The sequence below is a fragment of the Pimephales promelas genome, chromosome 6 (genome assembly GCF_988280905.1).
Source record: "Pimephales promelas chromosome 6, fPimPro1.hap1.1, whole genome shotgun sequence".
NCBI classification, from domain to species: Eukaryota; Metazoa; Chordata; class Actinopteri; order Cypriniformes; family Leuciscidae; genus Pimephales; species Pimephales promelas.
In genome coordinates this window covers 30,115,903-30,134,565 of record NC_142774.1, presented here as the reverse complement: position 1 = coordinate 30,134,565, position 18,663 = coordinate 30,115,903, and the positions used below count along the sequence as shown (strand labels likewise).

Genomic DNA, 18,663 nt, shown 5'->3' with positions numbered 1-18,663 from the left:
GTGACTATACTTAGCATGCTTGTATCATGACCTTAATTTTTTTATTGTATATTCACATACATAATTCCATAAAAGTCAGCAAGTTTCATAACATTCCGATGAAGCTGTGATTTTTAGAAATTCAAAACAGAAAATTTTTCGGTCAGAAATGACCGAAGAGCACCTGAGGGTTAAATACTCCTATTGTCTTGTCATTGGTCAGACAAACAGATAGTCCCACCCCAAACTCGCACCATTGGATTAGCTGTTCCAAATTAGAAGCTGGATATTAAAACTAACATCAACCTTAACTTTTAAGGAATTGCATTTAGAAATACATTTTCTGTGTTTTAAAAATACACAATTCATGCAATGGCTCCTTTTCCACTGTTCATTTATTCTGTATAAAAACAGTTACATCATTCCTTACTGCTATTTTATTTCTGACAAACTCTACAAGTTGAAAAAATAGCTGGACACATCAGATATTTACAAAGTCAAATCTCATAGCAGTTCAAGTTATTTGTCACAGTCAACCTTCAAAAACATTGAATTTGATTTTTTTTTTTCCATCCCAACCAACATCCAATCCTTCGAACGTGGTTTAGTTGGCTGAATAATTTAGCATAAACCTTGGATCTACTGGAATAATTAGCAATGAGCAGATACCTGATATGGTTCTCATCTTTTAAGCATGCTTCGAGAACATAAACTTGGTTTACTCCAGCCAAATTAGCCACTTTTGAAGAAAAGAACCCAGTCAGTTATTATATCAAACAATGTACATTTCAAATATGATTCTCAGTTTAACACCGCAACAGATTTTATTTATATACACACATTCAACAACTCAAAAGTTCAATTCCAAACTAAAGAAAAAATTTAAACATCCTAGTTTTCTTTTCATCATTAATAAATATGACAATTTTAGTTAAGAGAGGGATCTTACATAGCATTACAAATCGATAATGCTTTTATAATACTCACCTGAGAGTAATGACATGCTGAAAACAAAATTCATGAATGAGAACCTCCATTCGTTGATATTAAGTGCTTCAGTTAGAGACACATTAAACAAGATTCACTTTGGGTTTAACATCTCTACCAATTACCTACCTTACTGTTACTTGCACTAAAACATGATCACAGTTGTTTACCCAGTCAAACACAAAGACAAAAGAATACACAACACAACATCACAGAGACGCTCACTACACGATGATGTCATCAGTAGAGCTGGTCATTTATCTGGTGAGGTAACATTAGGTTCTATATCTAAAAGCGTGCCTGGCCATGGTAGCTGCTCATGCACTCAAAATACTATAATCAATACAATAAAATGGAGCCCAGCTGCATTTAGAAAAATATGTTATATGGCTGGACATGCTGTGTCTCGAGTAATTTGAAATATAATGGAAGACAAGGCTAATGGAGTTGCAGAGAGCAGGGAATCTTAGGAGATGCCCTTAAAAGTCAGTATTTAAATGGAGGTTAAGGCTTTTAGGTCAAACCCATTGAGGAAAATGATTTTGAGGCAAAACAACGAACGTGATGTCATTTATATGCTCTGATGTTCCAGAAAAACTTCATTTGTTGCCTGCAACAGGGGTTGAGTTGAGGAGGCTGTTGAGCTGCCCACAGAACTCAGCCGTTGTGCCCTCTGCAGGTCTGGAGGAACAAACGCCTCGCAGCTGCCACTAGTGCTGAGATTCAAGTAATCCTGCAAGACAAATACAAACCTAACTGAAGAAACTCGTTCAATGTCAGCAGTTTTTGAGATGAGCCGAGTCAGAACGTACGTGTTTGGTGGTTTCCGACAGCAGGAGTTCAGTCCTTTCCACCAGTTTTTTAAAGGTTGGTCTCTTCAGAGGGTCAGCACTCCAACACCATCTCATTACCTCGTAACTGATAATGCATACACACAAGCCTCATTATCATGCCCATCAGACAAATGTTTGGGGTAAAATAAAATATATATATATATATATTCTTTTTAAATTTTTTATTTATTTAACAAGGATGCGTTAATTTGATCATTTCTAATGTAACAAAAGAACAAAACTTGCGCAAACACTTCCAACAAAAAAAAAAATCCTAAAAATGCATCATGATTTCCACATAAATATTAAAGGAGTAGTTCACTTTTCTAAAAACTTTTGCTGATAATTTACTCACCCCCATGTCATCCGATGTCCATGTCATTCTTTCTTCAGTCGAAAAGAAATTAAGGTTTTTGATGAAAACATTCCAGCATTTTTCTCCATAATGCACTTTACTGGGAACCAAACAGTTCAAGGTCCAAAAGACAGTTTCAGTGCAAACTACAAACTGTTCAAAGGGCTTTAAACAATTTCAGACGATGAATAAGGGTCTTATGAAGGGAAACGATCGCTTATTGTTTAAAAAAAATAAAGTTTAAGTTTTATAAGCTCAAATGCGAGCATTTGCTCTGTTTGCTCTTACCTTGCTCTGTTCTGTGTGACTCTCCTGTTCGAACTTGTTCATCAAAAGGAACAAATCTTTTTCCGAGCCAATTTGTTAATTTTGTTCGTTGAATGAACCAAATGACTCGAAAAAAGATTTGTTCATTTTGATGAACAAGTTTGAACAGGAGATTCATGAACGCGCATCACAGAACAGAGCAAGGCGAGCATTCGAGCTTATAAAACTTAAACTTTTTTATTTTAAAATGAATCGTTTCGCTTGATAAGACCCTTATTCATCGTCTGAAATTGTTTAAAGCCCTTTGAACAGTTTGCAGTTTGCACTGAAACTGTCTTTTGGACCTTGAACCATTTGGTTCCCAGTAAAGTGCATTATATGGAGGAAAATCATGGAATGTTTTCATCAAAAACCTTAATTTCATTTCGACTGAAGAAAGAAAGACATGGGCATCTTGGATGACATGGGGGTGAGTAAATTATCAGCAAAAGTTTTTTTTTTTTTTTAAAGTGAACTACAGCACAACTGTTTTCAACCTTGAAAAAAATAAATGTCATCAAATCAGAATGATTTCTACAAATCAGAGTAATGATGCTGAAAAAGCTTTGCCTTTAAAGTAATAAATTACAGTTCAGTTATATTGTAATCATTTTCACAGTTTTATTGTTTATTGGTGAACAAAAAAATTAAGATTAAATTTGAAATTTAATAAACTCACCAACCCTAAACTTTTGAATGGAAATGTGTGCACGCCATACATATAAGTTTTAAAGACAGTTATAATTCTCTTACATTTCAATTGGGGCAAACTCAGGCTCAGTCATTCTGTATCCATCCTGTATCATCTTATAGAATGTGGATCCAACTTGAATCCCTGGATAAGGCGTGTTACCTGCAGGCAGATTTTCACCTCATAAGACCTTAATAATGAGTCACTTATAGGCCTTGGGTTAGGAGATGTATTCTGGGTGTGTATGATATTCAATAGGACTGGTATCAGCTCATACAGACCCAGGGAGAAGATCTCCCACAGTAAGATGCCATAGGACCAGACGTCACTCTCAAAAGTGTACACGCAAGCAAACAAGCTCTCTGGGGACATCCATTTCACTGGTAGACGTGCCTAAACCGGAAACACATCATTCATGATAATGAACAATGCTTTAATAAAAAAAACATCTGGTCATCATTTTCTTATCTTCATGTTGTTCCAAACCTGTGTGGATTTCTCCAGAATACATAGATTTCTTTCAGTTTTTTGTCAATATAATGTTAATGGGGTCCAATGTTGCTTTGTGCACCACTGACTTTCGTTAGGTTTGAAACAACATGAGGTGAACAACCCTTTTAAATCAATTGTGTTTTTGCTACATAAAATCTCCAGTTTAATTCTGAATATGCTGGATATTAATATAGAGCTTGACAGTATGGTGTGAGTGTGGTAACGGTTATACAACACTTTCTTACATTTCCTCTCAGGACGTAGCTGGAATCTCTAGTGATGTCACGTGCCAGACCGAAATCACATATCTTTGCTACCCGACCCTGAGTCAGTAAAACATTCCTAGCGGCCAGATCTCTGTGGATACACTAAATATACATGGCAACACACATAAATGAACATTTATTAGTCAAAAACGTGTATAGAACGGTATATGAAAATCAGATAACATTACAAAGTCTGTACGTTTAACTCAGTCTGAAACTTGAGAGGTGAATAAATGTAATTACACACTCACATTTTTGGATGTGAGGAAGTCCATGCCTTTGGCCACTTGATATGAGAAGCTGAGTAAATCCTCAGTATCCAAAGAGAGATCATCTTTGTCATCACACCATTCTAAGAGAGATGATACACATTGAAAAGTGTAAAATAATGAAAATTGGTGGTAAAAATGGCTGTATTTTCTTGGGATGGGCCTTACCTGTCTGATTCGATCTCTTCTGATATGACCTCATGGGCATGTAACCATTATCAGTGCCTTCTCTGTGTGTGCACACATGCATATAATAGATGGTGTATTACATTACAAAAACCTAACAAAGGACATCTATACTCTTATAAATGTTGCACCACATTTCTCAGATACACGTCTTACCTTGAAGGCTGTATTTGGCTGAGCAGATTTTTGTAATATCCATCGCCTGTTTTGGAACTGAAAAACGCATCCCGCTTTCTTCTCAGGAAGTTCAACATGTCGCCATAGCAACAGTATTCTGTGATCACCAGAATTGGGCCTGTTGAAAAAATGTGTCACTTTAACAATTATCAAATTTCCCCTCAAGGAAAAAGTCTCCCAAAAAATTACATTTTGACAAAAAAAAAAAAAAGGATTTTTTTCCCCCTTTTTGATCATTTGATAAGCTCTATAAATGTGTGTTATACACTCTGAGAAAAAAGGTACAAAAGCTGTCACTGGGGCTGTACCTTTTCAAAAGGTACACTTTTGTACCCAAAGGCTGCACATTGGTACCTAAGTGGTACATATTAGCACCTGAAATGTACATATTAACACCTAAAATGTACATTTTACCACCTAAAATGTACATATTAGCTCATGAAATGGACATATTACCACCTAAAATGTACATATTAGCACCTATAATGTACATATTAACACTTAAAATCTACATATTAGCACCTAACATGTACATAATGGACATATTACCACCTAAAATGTATTAGCTCCTGAAATGGACATATTAGTACCTAAAATGTACATATTAACACTTAAAATGGACATATTAGCACGTAAAAGGTACATATTAACACATAAAACGTACTTATGAGCACCTAAAATGGACACATTAACACCTAAAATGTACATATTAGCACCTAAAATGGGCAAATATTCACGTTTTGAAAAGGCACAGCCCCAGTGACAGCTTTGTACCTTTTTTCTGAGTGTAGTCCAAGTCTTCTGATTATGAAGCCTATACAATAAGTTATATACAGTATTACCCTATAAAAAGCTATACAAAAGGTTTGTGTGAAGAACAGACCATAATTTCGAGAGACAAATTCTACTGTTTTCTACTTTTGTGGTGCAGTATAAATCCACTTTCCTTATTTGGAAAAGTGCAGTAATTTCCTAACATCTCCTGTTGGGTTTCAACCAGAAGAAAGAAAACAATATGGGATTGGAAGGACTTTAGGAACATACAATATATCTTATAAAAACGTATAGGTATCTTTCTTTAACCTGTAACCACAGTTAAAATGATTGAATCAATATTAACCACGTACCTCCTACTGTACAGGCGCCAAGCAAGTTGACAATGTTCATGTGGTTGCCAATGTAGCTCAGAACTTTCAACTCTGACATTAGAGCCTCTTTCTCAGTGGAGTGAGCACTCGCTTTGGGAAAAATCCACAGATACACACACATGTACACACACACACACCCAAACATACACAGATACATTATATAGACATTAAAGGTTTTGAAAACCAGTCTTTATAAACATATACTACATGGTAAAAATAAGGCAAATGTCTATGATTGTCTATGATTAGGGTTATGATTGGATAGTCTATTGGATCATTATTGCAGTGATTATTATGTTTCTAGCAAGCTATATGTTTGGCAATAGTTCTTCAAACCGTAATTGATGCCCCTCTTCATGGAAATAACATCACATTAAGAGTCAAGCATACTCTAGCACATCCCAAAGACTTGCTACATGCTAGAAACATAACATTTCTGAAACATAATATTACTGAAAAAATCATAGACTCTTAAGCATTTGCCTTAAAAATCCAAAAAGTAACTTTTTGTTTTGGTCGGGGCCGTGTACTTTACACATGTTAAGTCATACATCCAGACATATACTCACGTTTTAGCATTTTTACAGCAACAGTGGTCACTGTGTCAGCTGACAGAAGCCCATATGCAGTAGCAGCCACCACTTTACCAAACGCTCCAGAGCCAAGGATTCTACCTTCATCACGACAAACAACAAACATTTATCTCTTATTTACCATTATTATGTTTAAATTCATACTATTTTAATAACCATTCTAGTAAATGATTATTATAGTTATATAGTATTATAACTTAGTACTACATAGGACTTCTAATTATTGCTGTTAAAATGTTTGTGGTCAGTATATACAGTATATATATATATATATATATATATATATTTTTTTTTTTTAATGTATATTTTAGTCTCTTATTCTCACTAAGGCTGGATTTATTTGATTAAAAAATACAGTATAAGCAGTAATATTGTGAAATATTATTACAATGTAAAATAATTGCTTACTGTTTAATATATTGTAAAATGGAATTTATTCCTGTGACGGTAAAGTGTAATTTTGCTGATATATATATATATATATATATATATATATATATATATATATATATATATATATATATATATATATATATATATGTTCTTTCTATTCACCGAAGAATCCTATGTGCATAATACACACTTTTAGTCAGATTAAATAATGAGCTATTGAGTAATCATAACGTCTAGATTTATGTGTAATATGAATGCCTTTACCAAAGCGGAGTCTTTCCCGTGGAAACTCCCATTTGGGGTCATAAGGCAGCTGCGTCGGGTCTATGTAGGTATAACTGTTGCCATCAAAACTGTCAATCACCTTCCAATGGATCTCATATTTGGGTTTCTTATGGCAGTGTACAAAATGGCAAGCAGGAAATAAAAGTTAAATAAATAAAACAAGAATTATTGCTAATAATTTAAGCCATGTCATAGTGTGTAGTGTGAGTGTTGTGTACCTGTATGTATTTGAAGAGCAGAACCACCACAAGTAAGCAAAGCAGAACAGCAGTGGAGACGACACCAGACAACAGAGGTGTGAAGAGTTTATGCGGCACAGTTCTTTCTGGGGAGAGAAAAACGCATGCCCACATATCCATGAATAGACAGTACACACTCACAAATATAAACACCACATCTAAACAATAATACTTCTTAATTCACAGTAGCCTACCATTTAATAAAGTGAGTGTTTTAAATCTGTTGTTCAGAGGATTTTAAGAGCTTAGTATCAGTATAAAATACTAATGTGCACATGCTGCACATTATAATAATCCCTCGTATCTGTTGACAGTGTGTGTCTGAGAACATTCAGGGATTATCTGTTAACAGGCGTGTGTGTGTGTGTGTGTGTGTGTGTGTTTGGGTGTGAACGGGCTTATGTCTCTCTACTGATCTCAATAACACTATATGGCAAGAATGGCCCACCTCAACCAAAATAGAACATTTTGTTCTGGTGTGTGTGTGTGGGGAAATTAGCTGATAATTAGCTATGAGACCTAAATTCAGTTAGCTTAATCTGACAAGCCTTGATGCCCTTGAAGGTAAAAATAATTAATGAGGTAAATAAAGTTTAATTGTATCTTAATTGTAATGAATTGTCCACTTGAACAAAAATAGAATGTTTGTTTGTTGTGTCTGGAGACATTAGCTAATAATTAGCTAAGGGCTAATAAACTAAATGAAGTGTTTAATCTGACAAAAACTCAATTCGGGGGATATCCTTGAAGGTAAAAAACAAAAAAAGATTCCTAAATTAGGTAAATAGAGTTTAATTGTATCTTAATTTGTAATGAATTGCCCACTTCAACAAAAATAGAATGTTTGTTTGTTGTGTCTGGAGATATTAGCTAATAATTAGCTAAGGGCTAATAAACTAAATGAAGTTAGTTTAATCTGACAAAAACTCCATTTGGGGGATGTCCTTGAAGGTAAAACAAAACAACAGATTCATAAATTAGGTAAATAAAGTTTAAATTTAAATGTTGACTGTATAATTTAATATGCAGTACATACACTACCACTTATGTTTTTGAAAGAAGTCTACCAAGCCTGCAGTTTATATTAAATATCTTATTTATTCTATATCTGTCATCTAAATATTTGATTTTAATATATTCTAAATTTAAATGTATTTCTGTGATGGCAAAGCTGAATTTTCAGCATCATTACTCCAGTCTTCAGTGCCACATGATCCTTCAGAAATCAATATAATATGCTGATTTGGTGTTCAAAACTATTTCCTATTACTTTCAGGGTTCCTTGATGACTAATGGACAAAATATATTTGAAATAAATTATTAGTACTGTCAGTTTTGATCAATTTAATGCATCCTAGCTGAATAAAAGTATAATTTTTTTTTATCTAAAAAAAAACACTACTTCAGTTTGTTTTTTGTTTGTTTTTGTTTTTTTGAGGTCACAGTCATGTGTGACCAAACTGCATTTCCCACTATGTCATAATAAAACACCAAGACAATGCATCTATTACAGACCTAATGCGCATCCTTTGCTTTTCATTTTGTTGCATTAGTGTGAAAAAAGCTTCCTGTCTTATCAGTAAGTGGAAAAAAGGAAAATAAATATGAAATTGCCTCCATTTTTTTCTACTAAAATCACTTGAGCACACATCACATAGTAATTATGATTTCTGAACGTGTAAACAGCAGCTAAAAGCAGCATTAGGGTTTGGGTAAAGAAAAGTCTGTAGAAAGCTTCTTCTGTCTGGCCTTAAGATTGAACGACTATGCCACACTGACACTGCTTGAACAACAACATTGTATTATACCACATGTATTGTCTTTTTGGACCCTGATAATTGGTGTTTACTGCTATATTTGTGATTAGCTTTATATAAACAATGATGATGAATCTCACCGCTGATGGAAAAGAGGGTGTAGGCATGCTCGCTCTGGGTTTTTGCCACACACTCTAGGGTGTGAAATTTTCCTTTGCTGATATTAAGTCGACTTTCCACCTCGCTTCGTCCAAACTCTGATCCTGACACTGTTACAACAGCAACTTCCTCATCAGCCTGCGTCGCATTCAACAGAAGGGAGCACCTGTGAGGGAATATAAAGAGCCAAAACAATATGACAAACAGCTATTATATCTACATTATTTACCACAATTGATCATCTAAGAAACACTTCTATTCTAAATGGCTTTTTGACACTGCAATCTCAATTTTGTTTACTACTTACATAACAGAAGTTAGAGATGCGTGTGGTTACACTTTATTTCAATGGTCCACTTTAGACATTCTATTAACTATACATGACTACATGTCAACTAATTCTCATTAGAGTAGACTGTTAGTGTTAGAAGAATAAGTTGACCTGCAGTTATAAAGTTACTTATAGTCAGTAGAATGTCTGTTGAAGGAGCATCAAAATAAAGTGTTAGTAAGCAGACAGTCTACTAATAATCTAATGAGAACTGGTTGATATGTAGTTACTTATAGTTACGTATAGTCTGTAGAATGTCTAAAATTGACCATCAACATAAAGTGTTAGCATGTGTGCTATTGCATGGTTGTTGAGTGTTGAGTGGCTTATCTTAGCCTGTGTGTGAGTCATACCGTGTATGTGGCGGCTCGCAGTAATACCAAGATATTTTGGGGACAGGATATCCTGATGCAACACACCTCACCTGTCCATCAACCGGCCCCTCCTGGGAAACTATCACTGGTTTACCTGAGTGAAAAATGTACTGTATTTATATAAATACTATTAGAATCGAGAAATTGAGGTAATCTGGCAAATTTGAAAGCTAAAATCCTCTCAATCCTCTGAACTCACACATGACATGGACGGTGAATGACTGATTGACCGATGCATATTTGTGATTGGCTGAGAAAGTGTAGATCCCGCCCTCTGATCCATGAATTCGAACCAGCCTCAGTTCACTGATGAACCTGCAAAATTCAGATGAACGATACTCAATGTCTGTTAAAGATTTACATATAAATGTTTGAAATTAGGTCACTAACGCTAATTGTAAAAACTAATGGACTCTCGTAGTTAACAAACGGACATTAACTTTTTTTAAATTGTGGTTAATTGTATAAGACAAGTAAAATCACTAAAAGCCTTACTTCCGCTAGAAAAAAATATAACCGTTGGGTGAAGCGTGTTTTATCATAAATAAAGCACAGCTATTATAGACCAATCAGAATCAAGGATTGGAACTAACCATTTTATAATAATAAGTATAATGATATAATAAATATAATAATAATATTTTAAATAATAATAATTTCAGTGATACATTTTTGTATCTATTTCACAGTTAAAATAAGATGAAAATAGTAATAATAATACAATACCACAATATAATTATAATAGATTTTAGATTAATAATTATTATAGAAAATCTGTTTAATATATTATATCTGTTTTTTGCCGTCTCTCCGAATTATTAAAATGTAAGAGAAAAAAATAATGATTGGTGTATAAAGTTTTGTGTATAAAAATACTGGTGGAGTTACCACAGAATTGACTGTGTGTGTGTATTTGTGCAAGTATGTGTACCTGTAGTGCTGGTTGTGTAGTGTAATGACGTGCTCGGATGTGTTTTTGAGCTGTTGGTTGTTATACGACCAGTAGATTTCAGAGGGTTTGGGGTATGAAGTCATCTCCACGCTGAGGGTCAGACTCTCTCCCTCTCGCACCTCCACCACACTGTCCTCTCCCTCTGTAAGGTTAATGAAACCACGCTCTGCCACAAATACACACATAAACAGATGTTCAGTTGTTTAGCCAGGGACTTGTCTTTCGCTGAAAAGGCCAAGGTTTAAAGATGTAAGGTTAAAGTAAAACCTATGAATCTATCATCTTAAAGGCGAGACTTCTATATCAACATTTCAACAATCATCATATTGAGTATTACAATTTAGCCCCTTCGTGTTACTACAAGTCTTGCCATTCTTGCTCTCAGGTTAAAGTCGATATTATTTAGAAGATACACTGTAAATGATTTCTGTTTTCACAGTATTTTTGCTGTATCATCAGTTAAAGTTTACTGTAAAAACAGTAAGTTGCAGTAAATTTTATAGCTGCTTTTACAGTATTATTGATGTATTCATAGCTGTCATTCTGTAGAACTATTTACTGGAAAGGTACTGTCAATTTATGCTAGCTTAATCTCACATTTCTTACCGTAAACCTCCAGATTGAGAGTTTCCATGGAGACACCTTTCTCATTCTTCGCATTGCATTGATAGACTCCTGAATCATTCATCGTCACAGAATTGAACTTTAGTGTTGCTGAGCGCTGATATCCTCGAGAACCAAGCAGGACGTTAGAGTTAGTTGTTTCCTTTGCTGTCTAAATCATTATTGACAACATTAGTCCAGGTTAGGCACTGTAATAGAGCAATTTAAGATATGCAACAGGTGTGTGGATCTAACCGATTCCAAAGGGATGCTCCAGTTCAGGTAGAAATCATGGTTGATGTTGACGCTGCTACAGGTGAGCTCAAACCCCTGATCCTGGATCAGAATCACATTTTCCATTCTGGATAGGCTGATCACTGGCACTGTCTCTGGGACTGTATTACAAAAACAATAAATGTGCAATAAAGCATATGGGAAAATATACATATTGAGATATATATTTAATGTTATATCATTATAATATATAACATTATAATAGTATATATTATAATGATATAATATCATTGTCATATTATATCATTATATGTATATTTCATTAAATATATATTGACATATGTAATTATATAATATGACAATGATACACTACTACTGTCAGAACTTTAATGTTTTTGAAAGACATCTTTTATGCTCACCGAGGCTGCATGTATTTGATCAAAAATACAGTAAAACAGTAATAATGTGAAATATTATTACAATTTAAAAATAACTGATTTTATTTATTATTCGAATAGAAATTTCAATGAACAGCATTTAAAAAAAAAAAGAAATTCTTTGTAAGTTTCATTCTTTGTTATTCAAAAGTTTTGTTATTCAAAAATCATTGATGATAATAAGAAATCTTTCTTAAACGCCAAATGAGTAAATTAGAATGATATCTACTTTTCATCACAGGAATAAATTACATTTTAAAAATATTTAATAATATTTTTTAAATATTACTGTTTTACTGTATTTTAGATTAAACAAATCTAGACTTGGTAAGCATTTAAGACTTCTTTCAAAAACATTTAAAAAAAATCTTAATTATTCAAAACTTTCATATTCATGTGTGTCCAACGCTGAAAGTATTTTCTTATGGTATCATTCTCTGTATCAGCTCTCTCTAACTCTTTCCATCTGACAAAGTGGTTCTCAAGTAGTGAGTTGCAAAGGGGAAAAGGCACATAATCACATAATCATGCTTAATTAGATAAGCATAATATAGAAGAGAGAAAACATTTTCCATATTTCCCACATTTTTGTTTACTTTTGTACAATTAACAATTTTAGTACTTTTTTAATGTCCTTTTTAATGTCCAGTCTAAAATCAACAAACAAAACTAGTTAAAGGGATAGTTCACCTAAAACTGGGGGGGTTTCCACACAAAGAAAGTCAATGAGTCTATGGCTAACGTTACACCAAAGATGGGAAACCGAAACTATGACTGTAGATATAGTTACAATTACAAACCGTAAACAAAGCAGCGCTTGCTTACCATTTTGAATATCAAACACGCTGAACATTCACTGTTTTTATAAAATTTAGTGTAATACAAAATCTTTTTTGTTTGTTTTTTGCAACTGAGAAGAGTAATGTCAGCTTAAGTCTATTCTAAAAACTAAAATAACCAATATGTTTACACAGAGAACACAATGCCTGTGAACTTACGATTCCAATCAAAATATAAACAACTTGCGTTACTTATTTGAAAAAAGTAACTTTGTTGTAAAGTAATTTTGTTGTAAATATAAAAGTTATGCGTTACTGATCTGATTACGTAAAGTTACTTGCACTGAGTTACCCCAAACACTGACGGTGCGGAATACACCGAAAAAACTAAGCCAACGAATGCTAAAAAATGGCCCAACATTGCCTGACTGCCAATCGGCTTGGTGTGTCCCGTCCTTGCAATAACACTGGGCGTCATTCACTTTCATTTTATGGACAAAAAATAAATAAATACATCCAGATTTACAATAATCTGGGTGATTAAATGAAAACTATCCCTTTAAGAACCACTGCTCAAACACACACCTGGCCGCACATCCAAGTTATAATGGCTTGATTTCACAGGTTTTTCATCCATCTGCCCTGCACAAACGTAGCAGCCATCAAAGGCTTTGGAGACGTTTCTAATGGTGATCCCTCTCTGAGGGTGTGTGATGTAGGTGAGGCCAGCTGGTAAGGCTGTGCCAGAACAGGTCAACAGGGACAGGTGATTGACAGCTGGATCTGTTACTAAACAAGGAATAGTGCAATCCCCTCCTTCCCTCACCAGAAGCCCATTCACCATGGATTGCACAAAAGCGTTCCTCAAATCTGCCAAAAAAAGTGAGACATTTTAGGAAGAAAACATAGTGATGAGAAAGGGATATGCAAAACAAAAGAGAATGGAAAAAAAAGTGAAAAAAGCATTGCAGAACAAGGGGCGTTACATTAAACACTGGAAGGACTTGTCTATGAGGAAATAGTAAAAAAAAAAAAAAAAAAACGAGTGTGTGCAAGAGGTTTATCATACAATTCAGCTGTTCAAATACCTATCATTCAATGACAGTTAACAATAATAGAATTAAAATAAATTAAAACCACATCCACACTAAGGTGGGGTTTGAGTACACAGCTTAAGGACATGCATTTGTGCTTTTACAAAAGACCTATTCAAGTTTTAATACTCCTTCAACAAAGAAGTGTGGGAATTGAGGCCAAAAAAACAAATAAACCCCTTAAAATCAAAGAACACTGTGTGTGAACATTCAGACCTTTCACGTAGACATAGATAGAGCTGTTCTCTCCCGTTTGTGTGTTCTCACAGGTGTAACGGCCCATGTGCTGTATCTGTGTGGAGGTGAGAAGGATGACACTGGCTCCGTCTTGCTTTAGCTCTCCGTCGATTTTTCGACCTTTGTCCCGCAGCCATTGGACCATGCCCATGCTTGCCTCTGCATCGTCATGACAACGGAGTTCCAGTTGTTCACCTTTGAGTATCACCAGATGAGGGGCATCAGGAGTGATAACAGGTTTAAACCACCCTGGAGTACAAACACACATCTATATGTTCACTTTGCATACCAAGTCAGGTATAATCAACAGCAACATCCTGCAATCAGTTAATGCATCACTTTGTTGACAGTCAATAAACCTTAGGAAGGTGAGATAGTCTTATGGTCGACACGGTGCACTGTGATAATTAAGCTGTGAAAAGCTTAAACCCGCAGCTGATGTTCTCTGCTCTGAACATTTTTATTAAAAACCCCTGGATCTCAATAAGTGCCATGATACAACCAACTAAGAGAGAAGAAATTATATTTAGCATTATTAAACGTTTAGGTTTTTAACATTAAAAAAATATATATTTTAATACATGTTTTTTTAATGTCAATTATGGACACATTTTTCTGTGCAATAGCTTTATTATATAAAAAACAATACTAGTGCTTTTTCTAATTTGCACTATGGTTCAAAATTTTTATTTTATTTTTAATGAAAGAAGTGCATGCTCACCAAGGCTGTATTTATTTGATCAAAAATACGGTAATATGGTGAAATATTTTTAGAATTAAAAAAAAATATTAATTTCAAATTTAAGTTTGTGCAAAGTACCCCAAAAAAGTGTAAAGTGTAGTAATTTCTCAAAACAAAATCTCACTGAAAAATCTTACCCTAAACTTTATATGGTAATTTATGTCAACAAAGAATGTGATCTTTAAATACCCACTAAACATTGTAAATAGTATTTTGAATTTCAGTGAGAATGATTTTTTGCGTAAAATTTGCGATTTTTTCTTTATGCAAGCAATAAATTATTTTTTTTATATTTAATATATTTAATTAAATTAATGTTTTTAAATTTTCGACATATGTCTATCCAAACATTTTTATTTATTGATGCCCTCACATTTAAACAATTAAGCTCTGCCTTCTCCCCATTATCCGGCCACGATGACCAATCTGTTACTTCACCATGATGATACTGTCCAGATGAGTCAAACGTTATGAAACAAGTAGGGGTGCATTAGTGACTATGCAATTTGCTAAGATACGGAACTTTCCCGCTAGATTAGAACATTAATCACTCGAGCGACACACACATACACACAATGCGACTATGACAACAAACCAGAAGACACACACACTATGCGACTATGACAACAAACCAGAAGACAAGGCTAACAGAATTTATCATAACATAACATGCACGTCATTTTTTCTTAAATGATTCTTAAATGAAGATTCTTAAATGGTCTGGGCACGTTTTCCGGCCTATAGTACTTTAAAACACACTGACCATGTGTTTACAAAGTGTCCCAATGACAATGAATGATGTTTTTTACAGGTGTTATTGACAGGTAGGCTAATAGGGGATTGAGTTAAAAGTAGCTAACATAAAAATATGCAATAGAAATACATGTCCACGTCTTTGTGTACAAATAAAGAACTTAAAATATTCGTTAAAATATTTGCCATATTTACTATTTTCAATTAAAAAGAAAAATATAGATACAGACGTTGAAACAACTCGCTGTCTCTCACCAATAGCTATGTAAAACACGAGACCGTGCAGCCTATACGTGAACCAGCATCTGTTGCTGATGGCAGTTATTATAATCTATAATCTCGACCAGGAAAGAGCAAACCGACCGTTAGTTGAGAACAGTTTGTGACAATGCCTGTAACTTATTAACTTAGCCTATAGTAGTTGTGGTCATTATGTTGACAGTATAGTTATTAGCCTAAGCGATTGCTGCTACTTTATTTCAAGTAGGCCTACGTAACTCTAATTACACGCTAATTAATTATTGACACTATGCACAACACATGAGATTCGCCCTGTGTGCGAGTTAACCTGACATAATAACTTGATGTCTTATTAACTTAATTATAGACAAATTAAATTAATTACTATCTAGACAGCCTGAATAAATAAATTAAATTGATAGCGCGCAGTTCTAACTAGACAGTGCATTAGGTAGGCTAACAGATGGACAAAAACATAACTCTTAACGGTCATCTCTTGTCCAAACAATTGTATAATTCCCTGGTATCTGCCTAATCATCAGCTCATAATTAACGGAACAAATAGGAATTGCTGAGCCGACATTTTTTCGGGGGAAAAGCAACATATTATGGGGGGCAAAAAAAAAAATCCTAATAAAACACCATTTTATAGCCTAGCCTATCTTAACTGAAAATAAATGAAAGTTCTTACCTCCAGGTAAGGCGAATAAAAGCAGAACTGTGCGTAGAAACCAAGCGTGATCCATTCTGTCTGCGAGTGTGCGTGTGTCCGTACATTAGTATGACTGATCCACAACTGACTGTAGGCTACGTCTTGAAGTGCCTCTCTCTTTCTATCTCTTTCTCTCTCCCCCCTCACTGGCTGTATGGCAAGCCGTTTTAACATTTAATCCTTTAAAGTAGGCCTACCTATTTTGTTACTAGTAGCTATATTTTTTAATAGATTAATCCAATAGGCGTTTGTGTATTATTTAGTTCCACTATTAACTGTTCAAAGGGGGATAAACAGGAATGTTCCAACTTCACTTTAGGCCACCGACATACACACAGTTACATTTCAGGAGTCACAACCTCATTTACTGTAAATACAGGAGTAAATCCCCTAAATTATTGTTCTGTGTTGATTGTTCTGAAATTTCATGATTGACAGCATGGTAAGCATTGCATAGTTTTGGTGTCTCACATGTTTGGTATCTGCTATTTTTGATTAGGCTATATTACAGCAACCAAAGTAATCATTTTGTTCTGCGATTTTAACGAAACCCCTTTATTGCTGAGAGAATCATCACTCTTCAAAAACTGACTCACTCATCCAGAGTGAGTAAAAGAGCAAAATCACTCTGGACCCCTCACATTTAGCACCACACACAAAGATATATTTCTGATGCACGTTTAAATACGTCATTAACAACATGTTACTGCACTGTGTGTGTAAAAAGGTGAACTGACAAGCCGAATTTAAGCCGAATTTAAGTGGCCTTAAAACTTTATTCAAATTTTTGTTGTTTATTCCAATTTTTCCAATTCCCTTATTCATTAGTTATGAAGTTTCAGTTTTTCCATTCCTTATTATTCATACTAGTAATGACTAGTCAGATTTGCAACTATCTTAAAGGTACAATATGTAATAATTTTATATCAAAATATCCAAAAAATACTTGCACAGTGTTATATATTTCTTTCAATTGTATACTTGCATTATCCTAAATGTCTCCAAGAATTTGTAAATTGAGAGAAATTCAGATTTTTAAAAAAGTGCCTGTCCCTGTTCACTTGTCGCCTGTCAATGACGTAATATCCGCGTTATCCCTGGTTTCCGCTTGTACTGCCATATAGTAACTATTGTGACATACATGGAAAACTGCATAACGTCTAGCGGCACGTTCACACTGTTGTTGTTTTGTTCAAACATTATGGACCATCGCAAACTCAGATATAAAATAAGGATCAATATCACAATATCAGCTCCACATCCACGACTAACTTGGACTTGACAGAGCTTCATGACTTGACAGAGATGCCACTTTTACCTCACACATTAAATTTGTTGAATAAACTGACCTGAATGAGTAATTTAGCACTTGCGGGTAAGTTAGTTCGGTAAAATGAAGTGTCCTCATTCCTTTATATCCGCGGGATTCGCATGTGGCGCTGATATCTGTCTCTCATTAGCAATCGCGTCCTGCTTCATACCAGTCATGTTAAAAAACGTTAATGTATTCACTCAAACATAAACAATATTTCCCCTCAACATTATTAAAGTTAAATCCATCGACATGACGACAAGTTCCATGATTCCATGCTCATTTACGTCATCAATCTACACCTTTGTTATTGTAAGAGGTTAGCGAACCCTTGATGCGAAACAATTACAGATTGTAGCTTTAATAATACTTAAAGTGACACAATGCAGGAATTCCGGGAGCATTCAACCCGAAAGAAGTCATTTAACCATTTCAGCAACTCCGAAGCTGTTCAGTTAAGCCAAAAAAACTGCATAGTGCCCCTTTAATGAATACTTAGTAAACCTGAATAGGTGCTAGTAACCGTTGTAATACATACTTTTAAGAAGTGAATAAGTGATATCTGATCTACAGAAACTTTAGAAGTCAGTGGCAAAAAAATGTGATAATGTTAAATTGGCTTGCCATGTATCTCCCTGACTGTGTTTCCCAGACAGTTGCCAGTATGAAGGTTGTTTTGACCAAAGGTTTTTTGTATACCGGTGCTGGACATCACCCAGTCCAGCTGACGTGCGCTTACAGGAAATCC

General features: G+C 34.6%; 1 protein-coding gene across 2 annotated transcripts in view; it reads right to left on the bottom strand.

Moving 5' to 3' along the window:
* Positions 1 to 356: 356 nt before the first annotated feature.
* Positions 357 to 18,663, bottom strand: part of kitb (KIT proto-oncogene, receptor tyrosine kinase b) — a 32,718-nt gene continuing 14,411 nt past the window's right edge. The window contains exons 1-21 of one of the 2 annotated variants that reach the window (XM_039692190.2): positions 16,583 to 16,684; positions 14,136 to 14,405; positions 13,411 to 13,695; positions 11,631 to 11,770; positions 11,379 to 11,547; positions 10,752 to 10,938; positions 10,020 to 10,135; positions 9,800 to 9,914; positions 9,097 to 9,281; positions 7,179 to 7,285; positions 6,940 to 7,066; positions 6,259 to 6,363; positions 5,669 to 5,779; positions 4,521 to 4,659; positions 4,347 to 4,408; positions 4,161 to 4,261; positions 3,889 to 4,011; positions 3,433 to 3,544; positions 3,214 to 3,313; positions 1,779 to 1,884; positions 357 to 1,699 (exon numbers count right to left, since the gene is read on the bottom strand). In XM_039692190.2, the coding sequence (XP_039548124.2) occupies positions 1,538 to 1,699; positions 1,779 to 1,884; positions 3,214 to 3,313; positions 3,433 to 3,544; positions 3,889 to 4,011; positions 4,161 to 4,261; positions 4,347 to 4,408; positions 4,521 to 4,659; positions 5,669 to 5,779; positions 6,259 to 6,363; positions 6,940 to 7,066; positions 7,179 to 7,285; positions 9,097 to 9,281; positions 9,800 to 9,914; positions 10,020 to 10,135; positions 10,752 to 10,938; positions 11,379 to 11,547; positions 11,631 to 11,770; positions 13,411 to 13,695; positions 14,136 to 14,405; positions 16,583 to 16,637 (2,877 nt within the window). In that variant the 5' untranslated portion in view covers positions 16,638 to 16,684 and the 3' untranslated portion in view covers positions 357 to 1,537. Of the gene's footprint in view, positions 1,700 to 1,778; positions 1,885 to 3,213; positions 3,314 to 3,432; positions 3,545 to 3,888; positions 4,012 to 4,160; positions 4,262 to 4,346; positions 4,409 to 4,520; positions 4,660 to 5,668; positions 5,780 to 6,258; positions 6,364 to 6,939; positions 7,067 to 7,178; positions 7,286 to 9,096; positions 9,282 to 9,799; positions 9,915 to 10,019; positions 10,136 to 10,751; positions 10,939 to 11,378; positions 11,548 to 11,630; positions 11,771 to 13,410; positions 13,696 to 14,135; positions 14,406 to 16,582; positions 16,685 to 18,663 lie in introns of those variants that run through there. The other variant, XM_089132370.1, reaches the window with a different exon arrangement.